The sequence below is a fragment of the Heterocephalus glaber genome, unplaced genomic scaffold (assembly GCF_053883595.1).
Source record: "Heterocephalus glaber isolate CG9 unplaced genomic scaffold, H.glaber_assembly_v1.0 deba00001543, whole genome shotgun sequence".
NCBI lineage: Eukaryota > Metazoa > Chordata > Mammalia > Rodentia > Bathyergidae > Heterocephalus > Heterocephalus glaber.
The window spans coordinates 7005813-7024593 of record NW_028258336.1 but is presented as its reverse complement, the minus strand read 5'-3'; the positions used below and the strand labels follow the sequence as shown (position 1 = coordinate 7024593).

Here is an 18781-nt window from a genome sequence, read left to right as displayed (position 1 = left end):
TATTGTCATCTTCTTATCATCAACAAATGATTAAAAAGTTATTTGTTAAGCTGAATCTCTCTTGAGTTTTTCATGAAGTTAATTCATTTGAGTGTGGATGATTGACCCAAAGGAGAAGAGTTGGTATAATTTTGGACAAGGTGTTTTCTTTTCTAGTACTGGGGTTCATAACCTCTTTACTGGAGGTCTCAAATTTGAAAGTGCATACAGATCCGCTAGAGATCTTGTTAAAATGTAATTCTGTATTTCTAAGTCTCAGCTGATTGAGATGTAGCTTGTCCTGAGAACTCACTTTGAGTGGCAAGTGTTTAAAAAGTTTTTAATAAATTATCCAAAGATCAGTGATGTCTAATACTTACCTTTTCAGTTTGTTAGCCTGCTTTTGGGATCAATTTTGTTTTTAAACCATATTTGATGGTTTTAATTTGAATTAGCTATTGGAGTTAGAAGAATGCAGTCATTATGTACTGCAAAAAAGTACCAATAAAAATAAAACTTAAAAAAAGAATTATGTATAATTAAGAACCAGTAGCATTTAAGTGGTGTACCACCTTTATATATTAGCCTCTGTATTAAAGGTATACATAGTATTAAGTGTATATTTATACTTAAACATAGATGTGTATATAAATCTATATTAAAATATATCTTTACAGATATGTGCATATATACATGTATATAATTTATGTATGAACTTTGGGGGAAAGTGTATCTGTTTAATTTTTTATCTTTGCTCTCAGTTAGTTAACAGAGCAGAGGGCTGGGGATTTAGTTCAGTGGTTCCACCACCTGCCTTGCAAGCGCAAGGTCCCGAGTTCGATCTCTGGCACCAAAAAAAAAAAAGTAATTATAACAGAGCAGAATGGTGGTTAGGTTAGTGTTACGATCATAACAAAGTAGCATTTGTGGTGTGAAAACCATGATGTTGTACATCTTCAAAAGTGACTTCCTAGGAAAAAAATGATTTCCCAAAGGGGTTCTTTGTAAGAAATTTATTGAAGTTAGCACGGTAAGTATGCAGTAATTCTAAAGTATACTTGAGGAATAAGTGAGCAAAAGTTTGTGTGAGTGGTCAAATCATAATAACCAATATGATAGGTAGTATGCATTAATAATGGACCAAATCTGAATTAAAAACATCTTTTTACAGCTTTTCTGCAACATTATTAGTAAGGTTTATTTTTTGTTGGTTTTTTTTTGGGTTTTTTTGGTACCAGGGATAGAACTCAGGACCTTGTGCTTGTGAGGCAGGTGGCAGAACCACTGAGCTAAATCCCCGGCCCAGTAAGGTGGTTTTGAAAGACAACTTGTAAAATATTTGGGATGGGCATTGTGAAACTTCTGTTCAAAATAAGGCGAGGCTTTAGGGTGTCCTAAGGAGGGTATTTACTTCTTAATTGTTTTTTGCTATACTTTCACAAAATAGAGGGAGTATAGTATAGCAGGAATGACTATGAACTAAGGCAAGATTGCCAGGTTAGAATATTGGCTTGGCTAATTCAGAGCTGTGTGATACAGCAGTTTACTTTCTTTCCCACTTTCTATCTGTAGAATAGGGGTGATAGCTTTACCTGGTACCTAAGGTTGCTGTGAGAATTAGTTGAGCTCATGTATATTAAAGCACTTATAACAATGAATGCTAACATCTTATAACAATAGTAAGAGTTGTGTATTTTTTTCTCGTTGTGTGACAGTGTCATAAAGTCTGTGAGGGGAAAAAGGGCTAATACACCTATAGACTAATTAATTTATTTGCTAGATCTTTGACTATGGAAAAACAAAACACACCAAGTTGTTCTGCCTCATTATATGACCATTTCTTCTCAATAAATATAAAACTATATTGTTTACTTATAAAACTAAACAAATGATTTATTTAGTGATAGTGAATTATTATCAAAAGCTGTGCATTTCAGCAATGTGTTGGAAATTATATTTTTTTCAGAATAACATAATCTTCAAAAATTTTGTTGTTGAAAATTCCAAACTTGCATACTATTCACTACCCTCATAATTTTTAGTAGCAAAAATCTTTTTCTTTAGTTGGAATGAAAAATGGTGATATTTTTATATTTTGGTTGAATGATTTTAACTGTATATAGTAAAGTATTTGTAATATTTAATACAATTTATAGATAAAGCCAGTTTCTCTGAAAGTAGCCAATAGTGGGTCATTAATAGGATATAAGAGCTTGAATTAAAAATCGAGAATCTGAATATATGTTTGACATTATTTTGTATAAACATTATAGTTAAACCCATATATTTGATTTAAAATTTCAGAAATTGGACTTTGGTATTTAATAAATCGATGACTGTTCAATATTAGAGATGTATTAGTTACCACAAACAAATTTCTTATGTTTTTATGTAAAGCAGTATTTTAGGACAGTGGTACTTTTATTTTATGCCTATATTTGAAGGTTGAGAGAATTCCCAAAATTGTTCACATTTTCCTGTTCTAAGATTTCTAGTATAGCTATAATAACAGTTTTTAATATTAGCTCATTATTTTCATTTTTAATCTTCCAGATACTGTTTCTTAATATAGTATGCTATATAACATTCTTAATATACTTTTGACTGAAAATCACTTACACTAATTTCTGACAGTACCTGCAAGAAACTTCTTTGTTCTTTGAAGCAGAAAATTACAATGTTAGGAAAGTTGGATAGAGAAACCAGTAAGCCTGCTTTGGGAGCAAATGGTTTAGAGCAAAAATAGACTTTATTTGGTGACTTGGAACAAGTTATCTAGATGAGTACAATTATATTCTAAAAATACTCAAATTTAAATTGTTAACAGTTCTTTAATTTGATATGTATTGAGGTATATACATTCCACTTTGCCTTTTGAAATTCTTATTTTCCTCATGGTTACATCAAGTATGACTGAGCCAAGTTGCTTTCATTCACCATGATAAGGCTTATGATAACACAAATATTTTAAAGGTATATTTTGTAACAATAACTAAAACATCATGTACTGTGTGCTGCATGTTTCTAAGCACATAACATGTACAGTTCATTTAATCTTCACATAAAGGTATAATGAAATACTGTTCCTGGTTTTAGAGGAGAGAAATAACAAAGAGGTAAAGGATTTATGTAAGATCCCACAGCTATTAAGTATAAGCACAGGGATTCCTGTTTCAGAATTTATGCTCTTAGCCACTTTGCATTTAGTGAAAGCATGAATCAAGAAAATTGAGTCTTAAGCACAAATTGAAATTTTTCATTTTTCAGATGGGTTTAAAAAACAGCTTGTTGCAGTTGTATTCAGAAAAGGGATGACTTAAAGTGAAAATGCAAACAGTTCTATTTGTAACAGCAAAATGGTGATAAAAAGTAATTCATAATAGATGATTGTATCATTGGAGGGATAGTCATCCATCCAGTTGAGTACTGTGCCACTTTTCAAAAGAATGAAGGAGATCTGTATATAAGCTTCAGAGTGATTTTTACAGTATAAGTAAAAAATAATGTCTAGAGTTTTCATCTGTTTAAAGAGTGAAACAGAGAAATGAAAGAACAAACTAAATTTAAAAAATGGTTATCTAGTGGGGAGAGAGAGAGAATGGAAGCTAGATCTTTCAGGGGATACTGTATTTGTTATATACTTTAGAATTGGGAACCATATAGATGTTTTACATGATTAAAAAATAAAAATTAATTCCTAAAGATCATCAGACTGGGACATTTGAATTGACTATTATAGTGTTATAGCAGTCATCTGAGAAGAATATTTCATGTAATGTTAATATACAGTATTTCACTTGTACATCTCTGGTGGGATACAGCATTAGAGCAAAAAGAAAAAGAGGATCATGTGGCTCTTCTAGTGCAGGAAGTGCACTGAAGATCCCGGAGCCCCTTGGCCACAGGCCACTTCCTGTGCTGTGGGATGTGGCAGGAACCATTCCCAGAGTAACACCTGCCCAGCCCGTCTGTCTGCTATCACAGGGAGATCTCTGCCTTCTAGGGTTAAGAGACCCCAACCTTACCCTCAAGCTGAAGCTGCAGAATTTTGAGGTACCAGCCAAATGTCTTCCCATAAAAGATCTGAGGTGGCAAAGGGCAGTGGGATTCCTGCCAGTAGCAGGGAAACTGACGTGGTGGAACTGACTGAACTGGATCCACTGCTGGAAGAAAAGGGCATTCGGGTGATGTCCAACTCAACCAAAGCCAAAGAAGAATAGATATGCCCAGTGCTCCAGGAAGAAGAGGAGGAAGTATGGGTGGTGATGCTCCCCCTGCAGGCCCACCATCCATGGGGAAGATAGAGGGGTTTGTGTGTAAGGTCTGGGAGGAATGTTGACTGGTCATTACATATGATGTGCTCTGGGACTGGCTGAAAGACAGTAACTACCTGTTATTAGCCACAGACCACCTATGTACTCCTTGTGGGCTTGTTTCAAGAGTATCTTCATCCACACAGAAACTAGCAATAGCTGGACCCATCTGCTTGATTTTGTGCTGTTTTTCTTTTTGGGAATCTTGACCATGCTCTGAACAAATGTGTATTTCATGGCCTCTCTACAGGAGAAGGTGGTTTTGGGGGTGTTCTTTTTTTTTTTTTTTTTTTGGTACCAGGGATCGAACTAGGGTCCTTGCGCTTGTGCAGCAGGCGGCGAAACCACTGAGCTAAATCCCTGGCCCCTTGGGGGTGTTCTTTTTGGTTGCAGTGCTCTGCCTCAGCTTTTCTTGGTTCTTTCAGACCATCTGTTGTCATTCAGAGAAACTCTATTGGACTTTTTTTGTATTTGATTATTCAGGGATTGTTCTGCTGATTATGAGGAGCTTTGTCCTGTAGCTTTATTGTTGTTCTTCTGCTTCTCACATCCTCAGCTCATTTTCCTCCTTGTTTGTGTTCTGGGCATTTCTGCCATCATTTGTGGCGCAGTGGGACTGGTGTGCCACTCCTAAGCAATGGCAGACAAGAGCAGAAGTGCTCTTGGGATCTGGCTTGAGGGATGTTGTGGCTGTCATCCACTTTACTGTCACTGAGTCCTTTTTCAAGGCCACCTCAGTGGTCCAGATAGCTGATTCTTCCTCATGGATGTGATCTAATTTTTAAAAAATAAACTTAATTGAGTTCAGATTTAATTCAGTTCTGAGTCTTATCTCTTGTTTTTAATCAGGAGCAATTATATTCTTTCCCTGTGTCTTTTAGTAGATAGCTTAGTGTTTGGACCACAGAAAAAATGTTTTCTGTTTTAATTTTTTTTTGACATTTCCTTAACTTCTTGTACCAAATTAGAGAATGTTGCCAACTATGTGTGCTATTTGCTTACCTTGGAAATGCTTAATTCATGGAATAGTTGTGCACAATAAGCAGTTAATCTTGAGAAGTACTGCTGGAAGTCATAAGGGAAACCTGGATTTGACCCCAAGCTAGTACTTGACCATAAACTTCTCAGCTAGTGTCTATCTGTTTTGTTTTTATCACCTAAGCCCTTGGACTGGAAGCATAGTTGTTTTTGGTCATTATTGCTATTTCCTGACTGGTGTCTTCTTTACTCAGTTAAAGAAAAATAACACTAATGGAAGAATCCCACTCCACTTTGAGTTCCATGCTGACCCACCTTTGTTATAGAGTGAATAGCTCACTTATATAAAAATAATTTGTATTTTAAGTTTTCATATGTAACAGTCAAATAGTCATGACTCAATCAAATAAAATTTGAAGTATGTATGTAACACGCCCCTTCAGTTTATTGATAAACTTAAATGTAGATTTATTTTGGGATCGTGAGTATTGGTGTTAAAATTTTTCTTTTCACTATGTTAAAAACTAAGGGTTTTTAGATTCCCTTTGCTGCCTTTGTTAGTGTAGCATTTTCCAAGGATTACTTGTTTAAGGTGCAAGGATAAGAATTACATTAACAGGGCCGGGGATTTAGCTCAGTGGCTCCGGCGCCTGCCTCACAAGCACAAGTTTCTGAGTTCGATCCCCGGTACTAAAAAAAAAAAAAAAAAAGAATTACATTAACAGCATGCTACTTATGTCATCACAACCTTGTTAAATATAATTCTGTGAAGATGTATTGATGTGCCTAAATAGTATATACTATATATCAAATTGCTGTTTCAAATTTTCTTTTTGTTAAAGTGTATACCTCATGTATGTACATGTGTTCTCAAATTTGGTATGACATATTTAATTTAGTACATCATCAGTATATCTTTCTGGTTTTTAGGTTGTAGAAAATGCCCTTAAAGTGAACCCAGTATTAGGCCCACAAATGTTTCAGCCAATTTTACCCTGTGTTTTCAGAGGTATCATAGAAGGAGAGGTAAGACTTTTCTTAAGCTTCTGCGGGTAGTATTGGATTCCAGGGTCCTAGTTTTAATTATTCTCCTTCCTCACTGGAAAATAATTTATTCCTCATTGATTAGTATGAAGGACAGCTTGTCTTATCATTTGGATCATATAAATTAAGTAAATTTTCAGGATCATTAAACATCTTTGCCCTTTCCTTTTCACACTGAAAAGTATAGATTTCTCATGACATCTCATCTCTTAACTCATATGCATGTGTATTTATACATAATGATTTAAATTAGAGTAATGCCTGTGACTTAATTCTAATACCTGATTGTTGAGACTATGAGAAAAATGGTACTAATATTGTTATAGTCTGAATATATGAAACTACTAGTTATTTTCTAAGCCCAGTTCTTAAATAGATCCATGTAACTATGTATGTTAGTAGAATAATAAAAAATATGCCTTTGATAAATTCCTTTTGTTATATGTATATGTACATATACCTATATAATCCATATATATAATACATAAAGCATATTGAGGGGAATGTTGTTATTTTCTATTCCTGTTGTCATGGTGTTGTGATTATTTATACTTGTACCTTAATACAGTGTTATGTGTGTTGTATTTTAATTATACAGAGGTATCCTGTAGTCATGTCGACATATCTTGGAGTTATGGGTCGAGTCCTACTACAAAATGCTAGTTTCTTTTCTTCACTGCTTAATGAGATGGCACATAAATTTAATCAGGAGGTAAGAATCCTCTTGAACTTAAAGACATCTTTAACAAAATATAAGTAGGAAATAATTGATTAAATAATGAATCTTTACAAAAGTTCTTTTGAAGTATTTAAATCTTGACATTATAAATCTTTATTCATTTGTTTCCTTCCTTGAATAAGCTTGTTTTAATATTACAGATTGAGAAATTTCTGTTCTGATTATTGTGGAAAATAACCTTTTCAGCAGTGGTTTGCTAAAAAATACGTTAGCCAATACCAGCTACTGTAGTTTGGAATAGGTTACTTAAGGGAATTGGTTACTTGAAACTCGATACTCTACATGAGAGTCAAATAAGAGTTTTATGTTTTCAGTCATTAAATGTTAAGATTTATAAGACGCAGAAGGTAAAGCATATTTGACTAATATCTCAAGAATGCCAACAATTTATTAAATCTTTTGGTGTATGATTAAATATAATTAACTCAAGGAAATCCATGCTAAGAATGTACACATTTTGTAATGTGTATAATTCTTGTAGAATTAGACTATTCAAATTAGAGAGCTCAGATTTTGTTTTAATGAATACATAACAGGAATTTTTCATTAGTTTATTAATTTTAATTGAGTAGAGTTAATGTTACATGGTTAAAAGACAGTTCATCAGAAATTTTTGAGTGATTCTAATAGTAGCAGTTTTAAGAGTAATATAGGGCTGGGGATTTAGCTCAGTAGCGCCACTACCTGCCTCACAAGTGCAAGGTCCTGTGTTCTATCCCCGGTACCCCCCAAAAAAGAGTAATATAAATTTTATGTGTTTAGCATATATTATTTTAAATCCTTACAACAAGCCAATGAGAAAATAGTATTTTTATTCCCATCTCACACATGGAAAGTATGGGGCTTAGAGAGATTTGGCAACCTGCCCAAATTTGTACAGCCAGTAAATGATAGAGCTGGTATACAAACCCCAGCAACCTAACCTTGTGTCCATATTCCATTGCCTCCCACCTACCCCAGAACAGACACTTTGGTCCTAGATTCTGCAGACACTTGATTTGACAAGCTTGTAGGGCAAAGTACTTTAAACAGGCAATTTCATAATGGTATTGCACCATGTTAGAGATATACGGTATATCCAATGTGCTATAGGAATAGAAAGAAAAGTTGTCTACATTAAGACATTTTTTAATTAAGAAAAATAGTGTCAACATTGGATATGGAAAAATCTCCATTTCGGTGAAATATTAAATTACTTGAATGTGACTTAACCATGGATATTACTCTTTAGGCTGCTGTCAACTAAATTAATATGTCATAATGCATAAAAATGGTAGTTATTCTTGGACAATTAAAATAGCTTAACTTTGCTTGTCATATAATTAAAAAATAAGATGGTCAGAAGTTGTAGACAAAGGATCTAGGTTATTTCTTGGTGGTGATGTTAAAATCACTGAAATTTTAAAATGTGTTTGACTTCAAAGTTAGCAACAGGTGAATGGAGCAGCCTAACATACTGCTTTAATTATATTAAAGGATATATACTGCTTTTAACAAGTGTACTTGGCCCAGAATTAATTACAGGCAGATTCTGGTTTTGTACAAATTATTTCTTTCCAGATTAAAGATTGCCTCAAATTAAGGTATTCCAATTCTGTGGTTTACTATATAATGGAATTTTAACCATGACTTAGGAGGCTTAAGCTTTTAATAGTACTTATCCAGGAGGAAATTAAATTTTAAATATTTTGAGATGCCTCCTCTTTTCTCAGATGGACCAGCTTTTGGGAAACATGATTGAAATGTGGGTTGATAGAATGGACAACATTACCCAGCCTGAAAGAAGAAAACTTTCAGCTTTGGCTTTGCTTTCACTTCTTCCATCTGATAATAGGTGAGGAAGTTATTTCCTTAAAATTTATTTCTTTAAATGGCTACTACCAAGAAATCAATGAGAAATGCTGGTGGTGTTGTGGGGAGAAAGGAATCCTTCTCCGTTGTTGGTGGGAGTGTAGTTTGGTGCAACCACTTCGGAAATCAATATGGAGATACCTCAAAAAATTAGGATTAGAGGTCTGATTTGACCCAGCTATTCCCCTGCTGGGTATCTTCCCAAAAGAATTAAAAGAATCATACCACAGAGATATATGTGCACCCATGTTTATAGCGACACAGTTTGTAATAGCTAAAACTTGGAAACAGCCCAATTGCCCATCAACTGGAGACTGGATAAAGAAGATGTGTGGATTTTTTAAATAAATGGAGTACTACTAAGCCACAAAGAATGGGAAACTAGAGACATTTATAGCTAAATGGATGCACATTGAGGCCATATTCTTAAGTGAAATAAATAGGACACATATGTGTAAATACCAAATAGATTCTCTGGTGTGAAAACCTAAAAGTGTAAATAAGGATCAAAATGTATAACAGAATATGAAATAGGAAGAAAAGGTCTAAAGGAATAGGAGAAGTGGGAGGAGTAGGGGAAAGGAAAGAAGGGAAAGGAAAAAATATGAGAAAAAGAAAAAATGGAAACAAAATCTTTGTAAAGAGGGAAGGGTGGAGGGAATGAAGGGATGGCAGGGAAATGGGGAAAAAATAAGAACCAAGATACATCATGTAAAGGTACAAGATCCCAATGATGAATGTAACTAATGTATACCTAAAATGTACCAGTAAATTTAATGGAGAAAAAAATTATTTCTTTAAAGCATAAAATATAAGCACTATTTTGCGACATTGATGTTACTGGACAATGTAACTTTTTATATATATGGATTCTAATTTTGTTAGATGTGGCAAATGTTGATCTTAATCTAGAAAGGAATAAATAGAACATTTACGCTTGAGTGGGGAGGGGATCCAGTTTAATTTGGTTTTATTCATTTTTCAATTTATTTTGTTGTCTGAATTTCCATTTTTTAATAATTAAATTTAATGAGTTACTGTAGGGCCACTTTTAAATAGATATATTAACATAATATTTCACTGTCAGTCGCACTTTATAAAGTATGGTAATTCTAAAGTAGTATTAAATAATTGTTACTTTTTATCTCTTTCTCTTTTTTTTTGGTACTGGAGATCGAACTCTGCATCTTGCGCTTGCAAGGCAGGCGCTGGATCCACTGAGCTAAATCCCCAGCCCAATTGTTACTTTTTAATTTAGATTATCTCTAAAGAAGCTTACAAGTTGTTTTTTTTCCTCCTTATATAGTTAAAGTTATGCTATACTTTACAAACTTGGTTAAACTGCTTAATTCTGTAAAGCAAATTGAAAAGATTCTGGTTTGGATATTTAAAGAAGAGCATTTGTTTTTGTTTTTATCCCTCTCAGAATTATACAGTTAATTTTTGTGCTTTTTTGGAATGTTTTCTAACTTTATTTGATAATTAAAAATTCTCATCTGTTTTTGACTTTGCATTTTAAAAAGTGGTAAGAGCTTATTTCATATTCAGCTCGCTTGGTGGATCCTCATCCTGGAAAAGTGCATGTGAATGTGGTATTGGATATTCCTTTTCTTTTGCCCACTGAGCTTCCTTGAGTCTGGTATCAGTGGATACATTTGGATTCCCTATCTCCATGGCATATTTCCAGAATTCCTTTTTCCTTCATTTATTTTTTTAACAAATACAGAAAACTGATACCTATTAATGAGATACTATTTAATGTTTCAATAAGGTTAAGCGTATCTGTCATTTCAAACCTTTATAATTTCTTTATAGTGGAAATTTTAATGACATTTCTAATTTGTTTTAGAAATCGTGAAAAAAACAAAAAAAATTTCATGTGGTATTCAAATAATGATAATTTGACCTCTTCTTTTTCTGATAATTTCTGTCCTTTTTCTTTTCTTTTTCTTTTGATTTTTTGAGGCAGGGTCTCCCTTTGTAGTTCAGGCTGGCCCTGAATTCACTATGTAGCCCAGATGGGCCTTGAACTGTCGGTGATCCTCCTGCCTCAGCCTCCCAAGTGCTGGGATTACAGGCCTGTGCCACCTCGCCCAGCTTCTTTTTATTTTTTTGTTTTGACTGACTGCTCTGGCTACTATTTCAAGTACTATATTGAATAGGAATGTTGATAGTGGACATCTTTGTCTTATTCCTGATTTTAGAGCAAAGGTTTCAGTTTTCCCCATTTAGTATGATTTGTCATAAATGGTCTTTATCAGTTTGAGATCATGTCCATCTATACCTATTTTCTTTAGGGTTTTTATCATGAATGACTTGCATTTTTGCCACAGGCTTTTTCTGCATCTATTGAGATGATCATATAATTTTTGTCCTTGCTTCTATTTATGTGATATATTTATTTATTGATTTGCATATGTCAAACCACCTTTGCATCTCTGGGATGAAGCCTACTTGGGCATGGTGTATGATCTTTTTGATGATTTGTTGCATTGTTTACCAGTATCTTGTTGAGGATTTTTGTATCTATGTTCTTAAAGAGATTGGCCTGTAGTTCTTTTCTTTGGTTGAAAACCTCTGGTTTTGGAATCAAGGTAATGCTAGCTTCCAGAAGTGATTTGGGGAGTATTCCTTCCCTTTTGATTTCATTAAGGAGTTTCACCAGTATTGGCACTAGATCTTTGCTAAAGTTCTTGTAGTATTGAGCAGTGAATCCATCAGGTCCTGGGCTTTTCTTAGTTGATAGATTTTTATTACCGCTTCAGTTTTATTGCCCATTATTGGATCATTCAGGGTTTTTATATCTTCTTGGTTCCGTTTTGGCAATTTGTTATTTAGGAATTTATCCATTTCTAAATTCTCCAATTTATTGGTATACACATTTAAAAATAGTTACCAGTAGTCTGGATTTCATCTATGTCTGTTTTGATTTCATCTTTTTCATTTCTAATTATACAACTGATTTAACTTTTTTTCTCTCTGTAAAATTAGCTAAAGGTTTGTCTGTTGTTAATTCTTTTGAAGAATCAGCTCTTAGATTAATTGATTCTTTGTATTTTTTTTTTAGTCTCTATTTCAGTGACTTCTGCTCTAGTCTTTTTTTCCTTAAACATGTATTTGGGTGTTTGTTTGTTTGTTTGAGACAGTCTTACTATGTAGTTAGACTGGGCTTGAACTGTGTAGTCCAGGCTGGCCTCAAACTCACAGTGATCCTTTTGCCTCAATCTCCTGAGTGCTGGAATTACAGGTGTGTGCCACTATGTCCAGCTTCTTTTTAAATTTTATTTTAGTGTATTAGTGCAAGTGTGTAGTACATAATGTTTACATTCCTTGTGGGAAGTTGGTACTTATCTCTTAATTCCTTTTTATCCTCTTTTCCTTTCCTCTCTCCCTCCTTCCTCCATCTCTTGATCCCCTTTCCCTTTGAGGATGATCTATCTCCGTACTTCCTATTATCTTTAAAATTACCTTCCTTGAACATACTAGCATTGGATTTGTTTTGTTTTGTTTTGTTTTGTTTTGTTTTGGTGCCAGGGATCAAACTCCTTGGGTCCTTGTGCTTGCGCGGCAGGAGGCCAGCGAAACCACTGAGCTAAATCCCCGGCCCCTAGCATTGGATTTGGATTGTTCTTTGTTTCCAGGATCTTTTTTTTTTTTTTGGTACTGGGGATTGAACTCGGGACCTTGTGCTTGCGAGGCAGGTGCCGGAACCACTGAGCTAAATCCCCGGCCCCTTTTTCCAGGATCTTGAGGTATATCATTTTGTTATTTATTTTGGCTCACTCTGCTTTTTGATGTGGGCATTCATAGCTTCCCTCATAGGACTGCTTTCATTGTGTCTGATAAGTTCTGATATGTTATCTGGCATTATTGTTCAATTAAAGGAGCTATCTATTTTTTTCTTGATTTCTTCTAAGACCCATTGATTATTTAAAAGGTTGTTGCTTAGTTTCCATGCATTTGTATAATTTTTGTGGTTTCTTTTGCCGTTTTCTGGTTTCATTGCACTGTGATCTGATAATATGCATGATATAGTTTCAGTTCTTTTGTATTTACTTAAAACATGCTTTTCTGACCAATATATTTTGGAGAAAATTCAGTGTGCTACTGAGAAGAATGTGTATTTTATTGATAGGTGGAACACTGTAGATGTCCATTAAATCCATTTGTTTAGAGCTTTTGTTCAGCTCTGATATTTCTTTGTTGACTTTTTTTGTCTATTTGATCTATTTGTGATATTGAACTCTCCCACTATAATTGTATTAATGTTTATCTGATCTTTTATATCTAGTAGTGTTTGTTTTATGTAGTTAGGTATGTCATGGCTCGGTGCAATACTTATAATTGTTGTAATTGTTATCTTTTCCTGTTGAATTGTTCCCTTAAGGAATATATAGTGACCTTCTTTGCCTCTTCTGATCAGTTTTGCCTTTAAGGCCACTTTGTCTGAAAATAAGATAGCTGCTTTTGTTTGTTTTCAGGTTCCTGTTGTGTGCAGTATTTTTTCCAGCCTTTGATTTTTGGTCTGTGAATTCTTTCTGGGTTAAATGTGTTTCTTGTATAAAGCATATTGTTGGATTTTGTTTCTTGATCTGTTTAGCCATTCAGTGTCTTACGATTGGGGAATTGAGACCATTCATATTGAGAGTTATTATTGAAATATATTGACATATTCCTGTGTTTGCATTATTTAAAAGGAAAGAGTAAAACCTCAAGTCCTCCAAAAAATCAGTGAAGAAAAAAAGAAACACAGCTGAGTCAATAAAAACACCCTACAATTTCTCTGTATTTTTGAATGAATGGTTTCTTCTAGGATCTGTAGTCTCAAAATCCAGCAGATTTCACTTTTCTCTGCCTAGCTTTATGCTCTGTGGGCTTATGATGTGCCCTCCCTTCTCCAAGGTCCCCTCTGTCCACACAGCCCAGACTGTGGCAACCATTCAAGCCAAGGCATGTTTTTGCTTACGTTGGTAAATGGGAAAAGCAGTCAGCCCTGTAGTTTCTGCTGGATGTAGGCCACGGGGCAGGGATTTAAACAAGCCCTTGGACTCATTGCCAGCACTTTCACATACTGCCTTCTCTATAAACCATGCAGGCTGGGCCCAGTTTCCCACTTGGCCTGGTGTCCTTCCTGGCCTGAATTTAAACTTCTCAAAGAGTCTGTTTCTAGCCTGCACCTTCTCTGCTGCTGTCTCCCTTGGCTGTCTCTCACCCAGTCATTGAGGGTTGCGGGTATTTAACACTGTAAATCCTGAAGGGAAGTTGTTCTGTGGCTCTGTCTTAATCCCTTCCCCAAATAGAGACTATTAAGCAATATGTGGTAATATATAAACCTAGATGCTGTACTGGGTTTCTTTTTTGACTCTAACATGCTGTGAAGGAGTCATTTTTGGAGTAAAACCGCACATTGTTTTTGTAGTTTACAGTAGACATGGGCTTTTCTTTGGACTTGTGTTGCTGACCAGACCCCTTATTTCTCCCTGGAGCTATAGGTTCTGGGGGATAACCTTCTCTCTCAGGGCGTTGGTCAGGTTGGATAGTTGGTCAGATTCTTTGCTGCCTGATGCCAAGGAGAAACAAAACAGAGTGGGCTTGGAATTGGTGGGTGGTCACGTCCAGGGCATGGAATCCATGGGCGCCAAGTTGACTTTGGGCAAATCCCACTCAGGGCAGATTCTTTCCAAGTTTCCTCTATTTTAACTAAATGCTCTTGCTTTTAGTGGGCAAAAAAAGTGACTTGAGAATTAGTCTTCTAAAATTGAAATGTTAAAGAACTGAGTCTTTGACAGTAGTCTGTGTTCTGTAAACATGTTAAATAAATTAATGGATGGAAAAATATCAAGGTTAATAAAATACATCAGAGTATTAAGATTATTGAGAGAAAGTTAGAAATGGCACAGGGAAAGAAATATAGGAAGATAATCTGATCAGCACATTTGTTTTACGTATTTCTTAAGAATAGTAGCTGAGGGCCAGGGATTTAGCTCAGTGGTTCCGCCGCCTACCTCTCAAGTGCAAGGACCTGAGTTCGATCCCAGGTACCAAAAAAAAAAAAAGAATAGTAGCTGATATGAAATACACGATTATGTTTATGTCAGTTCTAACATTCTTAAATCATTTTGGTCACTTTCTAAACACAGTACAATCTTTCTTTTTTTAAATTGTGCAGTGCAAATTCCTGTGTCCTTTCTAAAACAGCAGTTAGAACTTTTTTAGTTGAATAATTTTCAAGTTGTGAATGTTTTAAGTTTGATTCCCTCATTTTTAGGGTCTATATTATTTATAATTAGAAGGATATTTTCTTCAGCTAATTTCTGTATGAAAATAATATTCATATTTTTATTTACATATGCCTTTTATTATTTTTCAAAGAATTTTCATCAAAAAGGCATGGATTAAACATAAGCTATTACTTGTAGATGTGAATGAGAATGCTAAAAACTTTCATCTTCCAACTTTAAAAACACGTTTATAAACACAGTTCTAAGAATTTATCTCATTTAAATGAGAATTCTTATTTAACTCAAATATAAATATATGTAATGTCAGCGTTTGGAAATTTGTTCCAATTTCCTAAGTCACCTTTTATTTTTATAATTTTTAGCACAGTGATTATCCCTTCTCCTTCAAAATAAGACCCTGGAAAAATAATCAGCCTTGAAAACTAGAGATAAAAAATGCCCCAGACTATCCTTACCTGCCATCACTGTTCTCTTGCTCACAGATTATTCTGTAAGGCAGGTAAGGAAAAGATTGGCTGACTGGGGTGGGCTTTTTTTTTTTTTTGGTACGGGGATTGAACTCTGGTCCTTGAGCTTGTGCAGCAGGCGGTGAAACCACTGAGCTAAATCCCCAGCCCTGGGGTGGGCATTTTTGATCCCTAGTTTTCAAGGCTGATTATTCTCCAACTAGGTCTTATTTTCAGGGAAAAAGGGTAGTAGAATCAAGGTAAAAATCGAGTTTAAAGAATAACATTTTTGTATAGTTTTAAGTTAGATAAGAGGCAGTTTACAGTTGTTTTGTTGAATTGTAAATGTTGTTCTACCTGAATTATGTTTGGTTTAACTTATCATTTCTAAGTGAGTATTGAATTTCATCATCATCTTTTAAAATAGGGTGAATCTTTTACAGTATTTCACATGTAAATTTTTGGTCCAAGATTTTAGTTCCTTTTCTGCAATGAAAATTAATTTTCAAAGTTTTGTAGGTCTTTCACCAAAAGTCTTAGAAATATTATTTCTATAACATTTTTATTGTGATATAATTCACAGGTCATATAATTCACCCGTGTAAAGTTAATTCAGTAGTTTTCAGTATAAGTGCAGAGTTATACAACCATCACCACAATACAGAACCTTTCATCACCCTCATATGAAACCAACCGTGTCTTCTTTAGCAGTTACTCTTAATTTCCTCATTCTTTCTAGCATCTGGCAACCTCTAATTTACTTTTGATTCAGATTTGCTTATCCTTGACATTTTATTTAAGTGGAATCATACAATATATAGTATTTTTGACTGACGTCAGCTAGCATGTTTTCAAGTTCCAACCATGTTATAGCATGTGTCAGTATTTTCTTCCTTTTTATTTCTGAGTAGTATTCTCATGGATAGATATGCCACATTTCGTTTAGCCATTCATCAAATGAGATACATTTGAGCCGTTCCCAGTTTTGGTAGTTACTAATGCTGCATAAACATTTGTATATGTTTTTTTATAGATAATGTGTTTTCATTTCTCTTGGGTGTTGATGGGCCATATTGTAGTGAGTTTAACCTTTAGAAGAACTACCAGATTGAGGGAGTAGTAGAGTTACTTTCTTGGGTTTTTCTTGGGAATTGAATTTCTGGTTTGTTACCTGTTTCTTTGTTGTTCTAACTGAATCTATCAGTTAAGTCAGTTTGTGCATAGATAGATACAGATTGAATGGTCATCTTTTTTTTTTGGTACTGTGGCTTCACACATTAGGTAGGCAAGTATTCCACCACTGAGCTGCATCCCCAGCCCACCTCATTTTATTTAGCGTGCATTTAAGGTTTATATTTATAAGGAATGTTGCACATTGGCATTTGGAAAATTCAAAAGAAATTCTGTGATGCTATGAAAAGTTAGCTTTATATATCTGGGTCCTGGGCATTTTAAGTCCAAAGGTTTCAGCCTTCCTTTGACCCATTTTCATGAGTAAGAATGCACAGAGGTTTGGTGGCAGAGGCAGCAAAAGAAGTTTTACCTTGTTATTCAGGAAGAATCAAGAGATTTATGCCAGTGGTATTAAAGGGGAAGTGCGTTTTTTTGGTACCAGGGATCGAAATTGGGACCTTCTGCTTGCGAGGCAGGTGGCAGAACCACTGAGCTAAATCTCTGGCCCTGGGAAACTGCCTTCTTTTTAGATCTTTGTGGGCTTTCTTCCTTTGACTGCTTTCACTGTCTACTTAGGATGATGTTAATGTAAGTACAGTTCTTTTGCAGTCCATTTTGTTTTTCATTTCCAATAGAAATTCACTTTACTCATGACAAAACAGAACTAAAATACTCTCCCATTTCTGATATCAACCTAAGATATTACTAATACAACAAACATTCAGCAACAGTTTTTTTGTGTAGTTTTGTGCTAGAACACCATGCTGTGCACTGAGGATGCATACCACTTCACCTTTAGGATAGATTATTGTTCAGTGCAACCTGGCATCTTAAAACAACTCTTTGTGTCTTCAGTCTCCTGTTCTAACTACTTTGTGAAGTTCCTCAGTGCTTGTAAATTTGGGACATGTTCTTTAAAACTTTTTTTTTATTAGTACCTATTTGCAGTACATAATATTTATTTTTTTTGTGTGGAGTTGGTATATGTACATAACACACCTTTATTCTTTTTTTCATCCCCTTTTCCTCTCAATCCCTCACCCTCCCTCCATCTCTTGATCTCCTACCCATTTGAGAAAGATCCATCTTCTCACTTCCTATTTCCTTTTACTTTACTCTTTATTTATAATTTGGGTTTCTGTTTATAGAGAAACCATTCAATATTTAAGCTTGTGTGTCTGATTTATTTCCCTTAATATTATGGTCTCAAGGTGCATTCATTTTCTTACAGATGACTCAAATTTATCTTTCTTCATGAGTAGTATTCCAGTACTGGAGTACTTCAGAGTAGTACTCCAGAGTAGTGCTCCATTGTGTGTAAATATCACGTTTTCATTATTCATCTTTTGATGGTTATATAGTCTGTTTCCAAGATTTAGTGTTATGAACTGTGCTGCTATAAACATGAGTATGTTTGTATCACTGTGATGTGATGCCTTTAACTCTTTTGAAAAGATACTTAGAAGGGGAATAGCTGGGTCAAAATTTCTAGTTTTAGTTTTTTGAGGAGCACATTCTTAATGCCTTCCTAACATATAGGGGCAGTGCCCTTTGATTGTCTCCTTTATCCTTTCAAAAGAGCCCTACTGTTTAACTGTAAGTTCCTCTTGCTGTACTTTACAGTATAAAACTATGCTGGTACACAAGAATTTTGTTACCATGTAGTACTTTAAATTGTATATACAGGAGTTTAGTCTTGTTTCTCAAAATGACTGTAATAGAAACTGAAATTAAAACTGTTCTTAATACAGTTAAAAATGTTCTTGTACAGTTACACTAGGGAGAATGATGAATTTTGTACATTGAAAGTGTTCAAATTTCAGCACATTGTTAGGAAACATGACTTTGTTTTTAAAGCTCCAAAGTCACATGCATAATTGAGAAATTTTATGCTTCTCATGCATAAAGTTTATTTTTAGATTCTCGTCACTAGATTTGTGACTACACATTTCTTAAATCTTGTTGCTGACATTTGAACAAATGGAGATTTTCATAGCTTTGCCATCCTATAGGAGC

The 18781-nt window shown here is 34.6% G+C and overlaps 1 protein-coding gene and 1 pseudogene across 6 annotated transcripts in view; both read left to right on the top strand.

Annotated features, from left to right (window-relative positions):
* Positions 1-18781, top strand: part of Ipo11 (importin 11) — a 213613-nt gene that overhangs the window by 129610 nt on the left and 65222 nt on the right. For all 5 annotated transcript variants that reach the window (XM_021242972.2, XM_087189573.1, XM_013078962.3 and 2 more), the window contains 3 exons: positions 6201-6296; positions 6913-7026; positions 8766-8887. In XM_021242972.2, coding sequence (XP_021098631.2) covers positions 6201-6296; positions 6913-7026; positions 8766-8887 — 332 coding nt within the window. The remainder of the gene's footprint in view (positions 1-6200; positions 6297-6912; positions 7027-8765; positions 8888-18781) is intronic.
* On the top strand, positions 6-6193 carry LOC147824439 (adiponectin receptor protein 1 pseudogene; annotated as a pseudogene). Its single transcript, XR_015442354.1, has one exon. The product of XR_015442354.1 is annotated as an adiponectin receptor protein 1 pseudogene (transcript).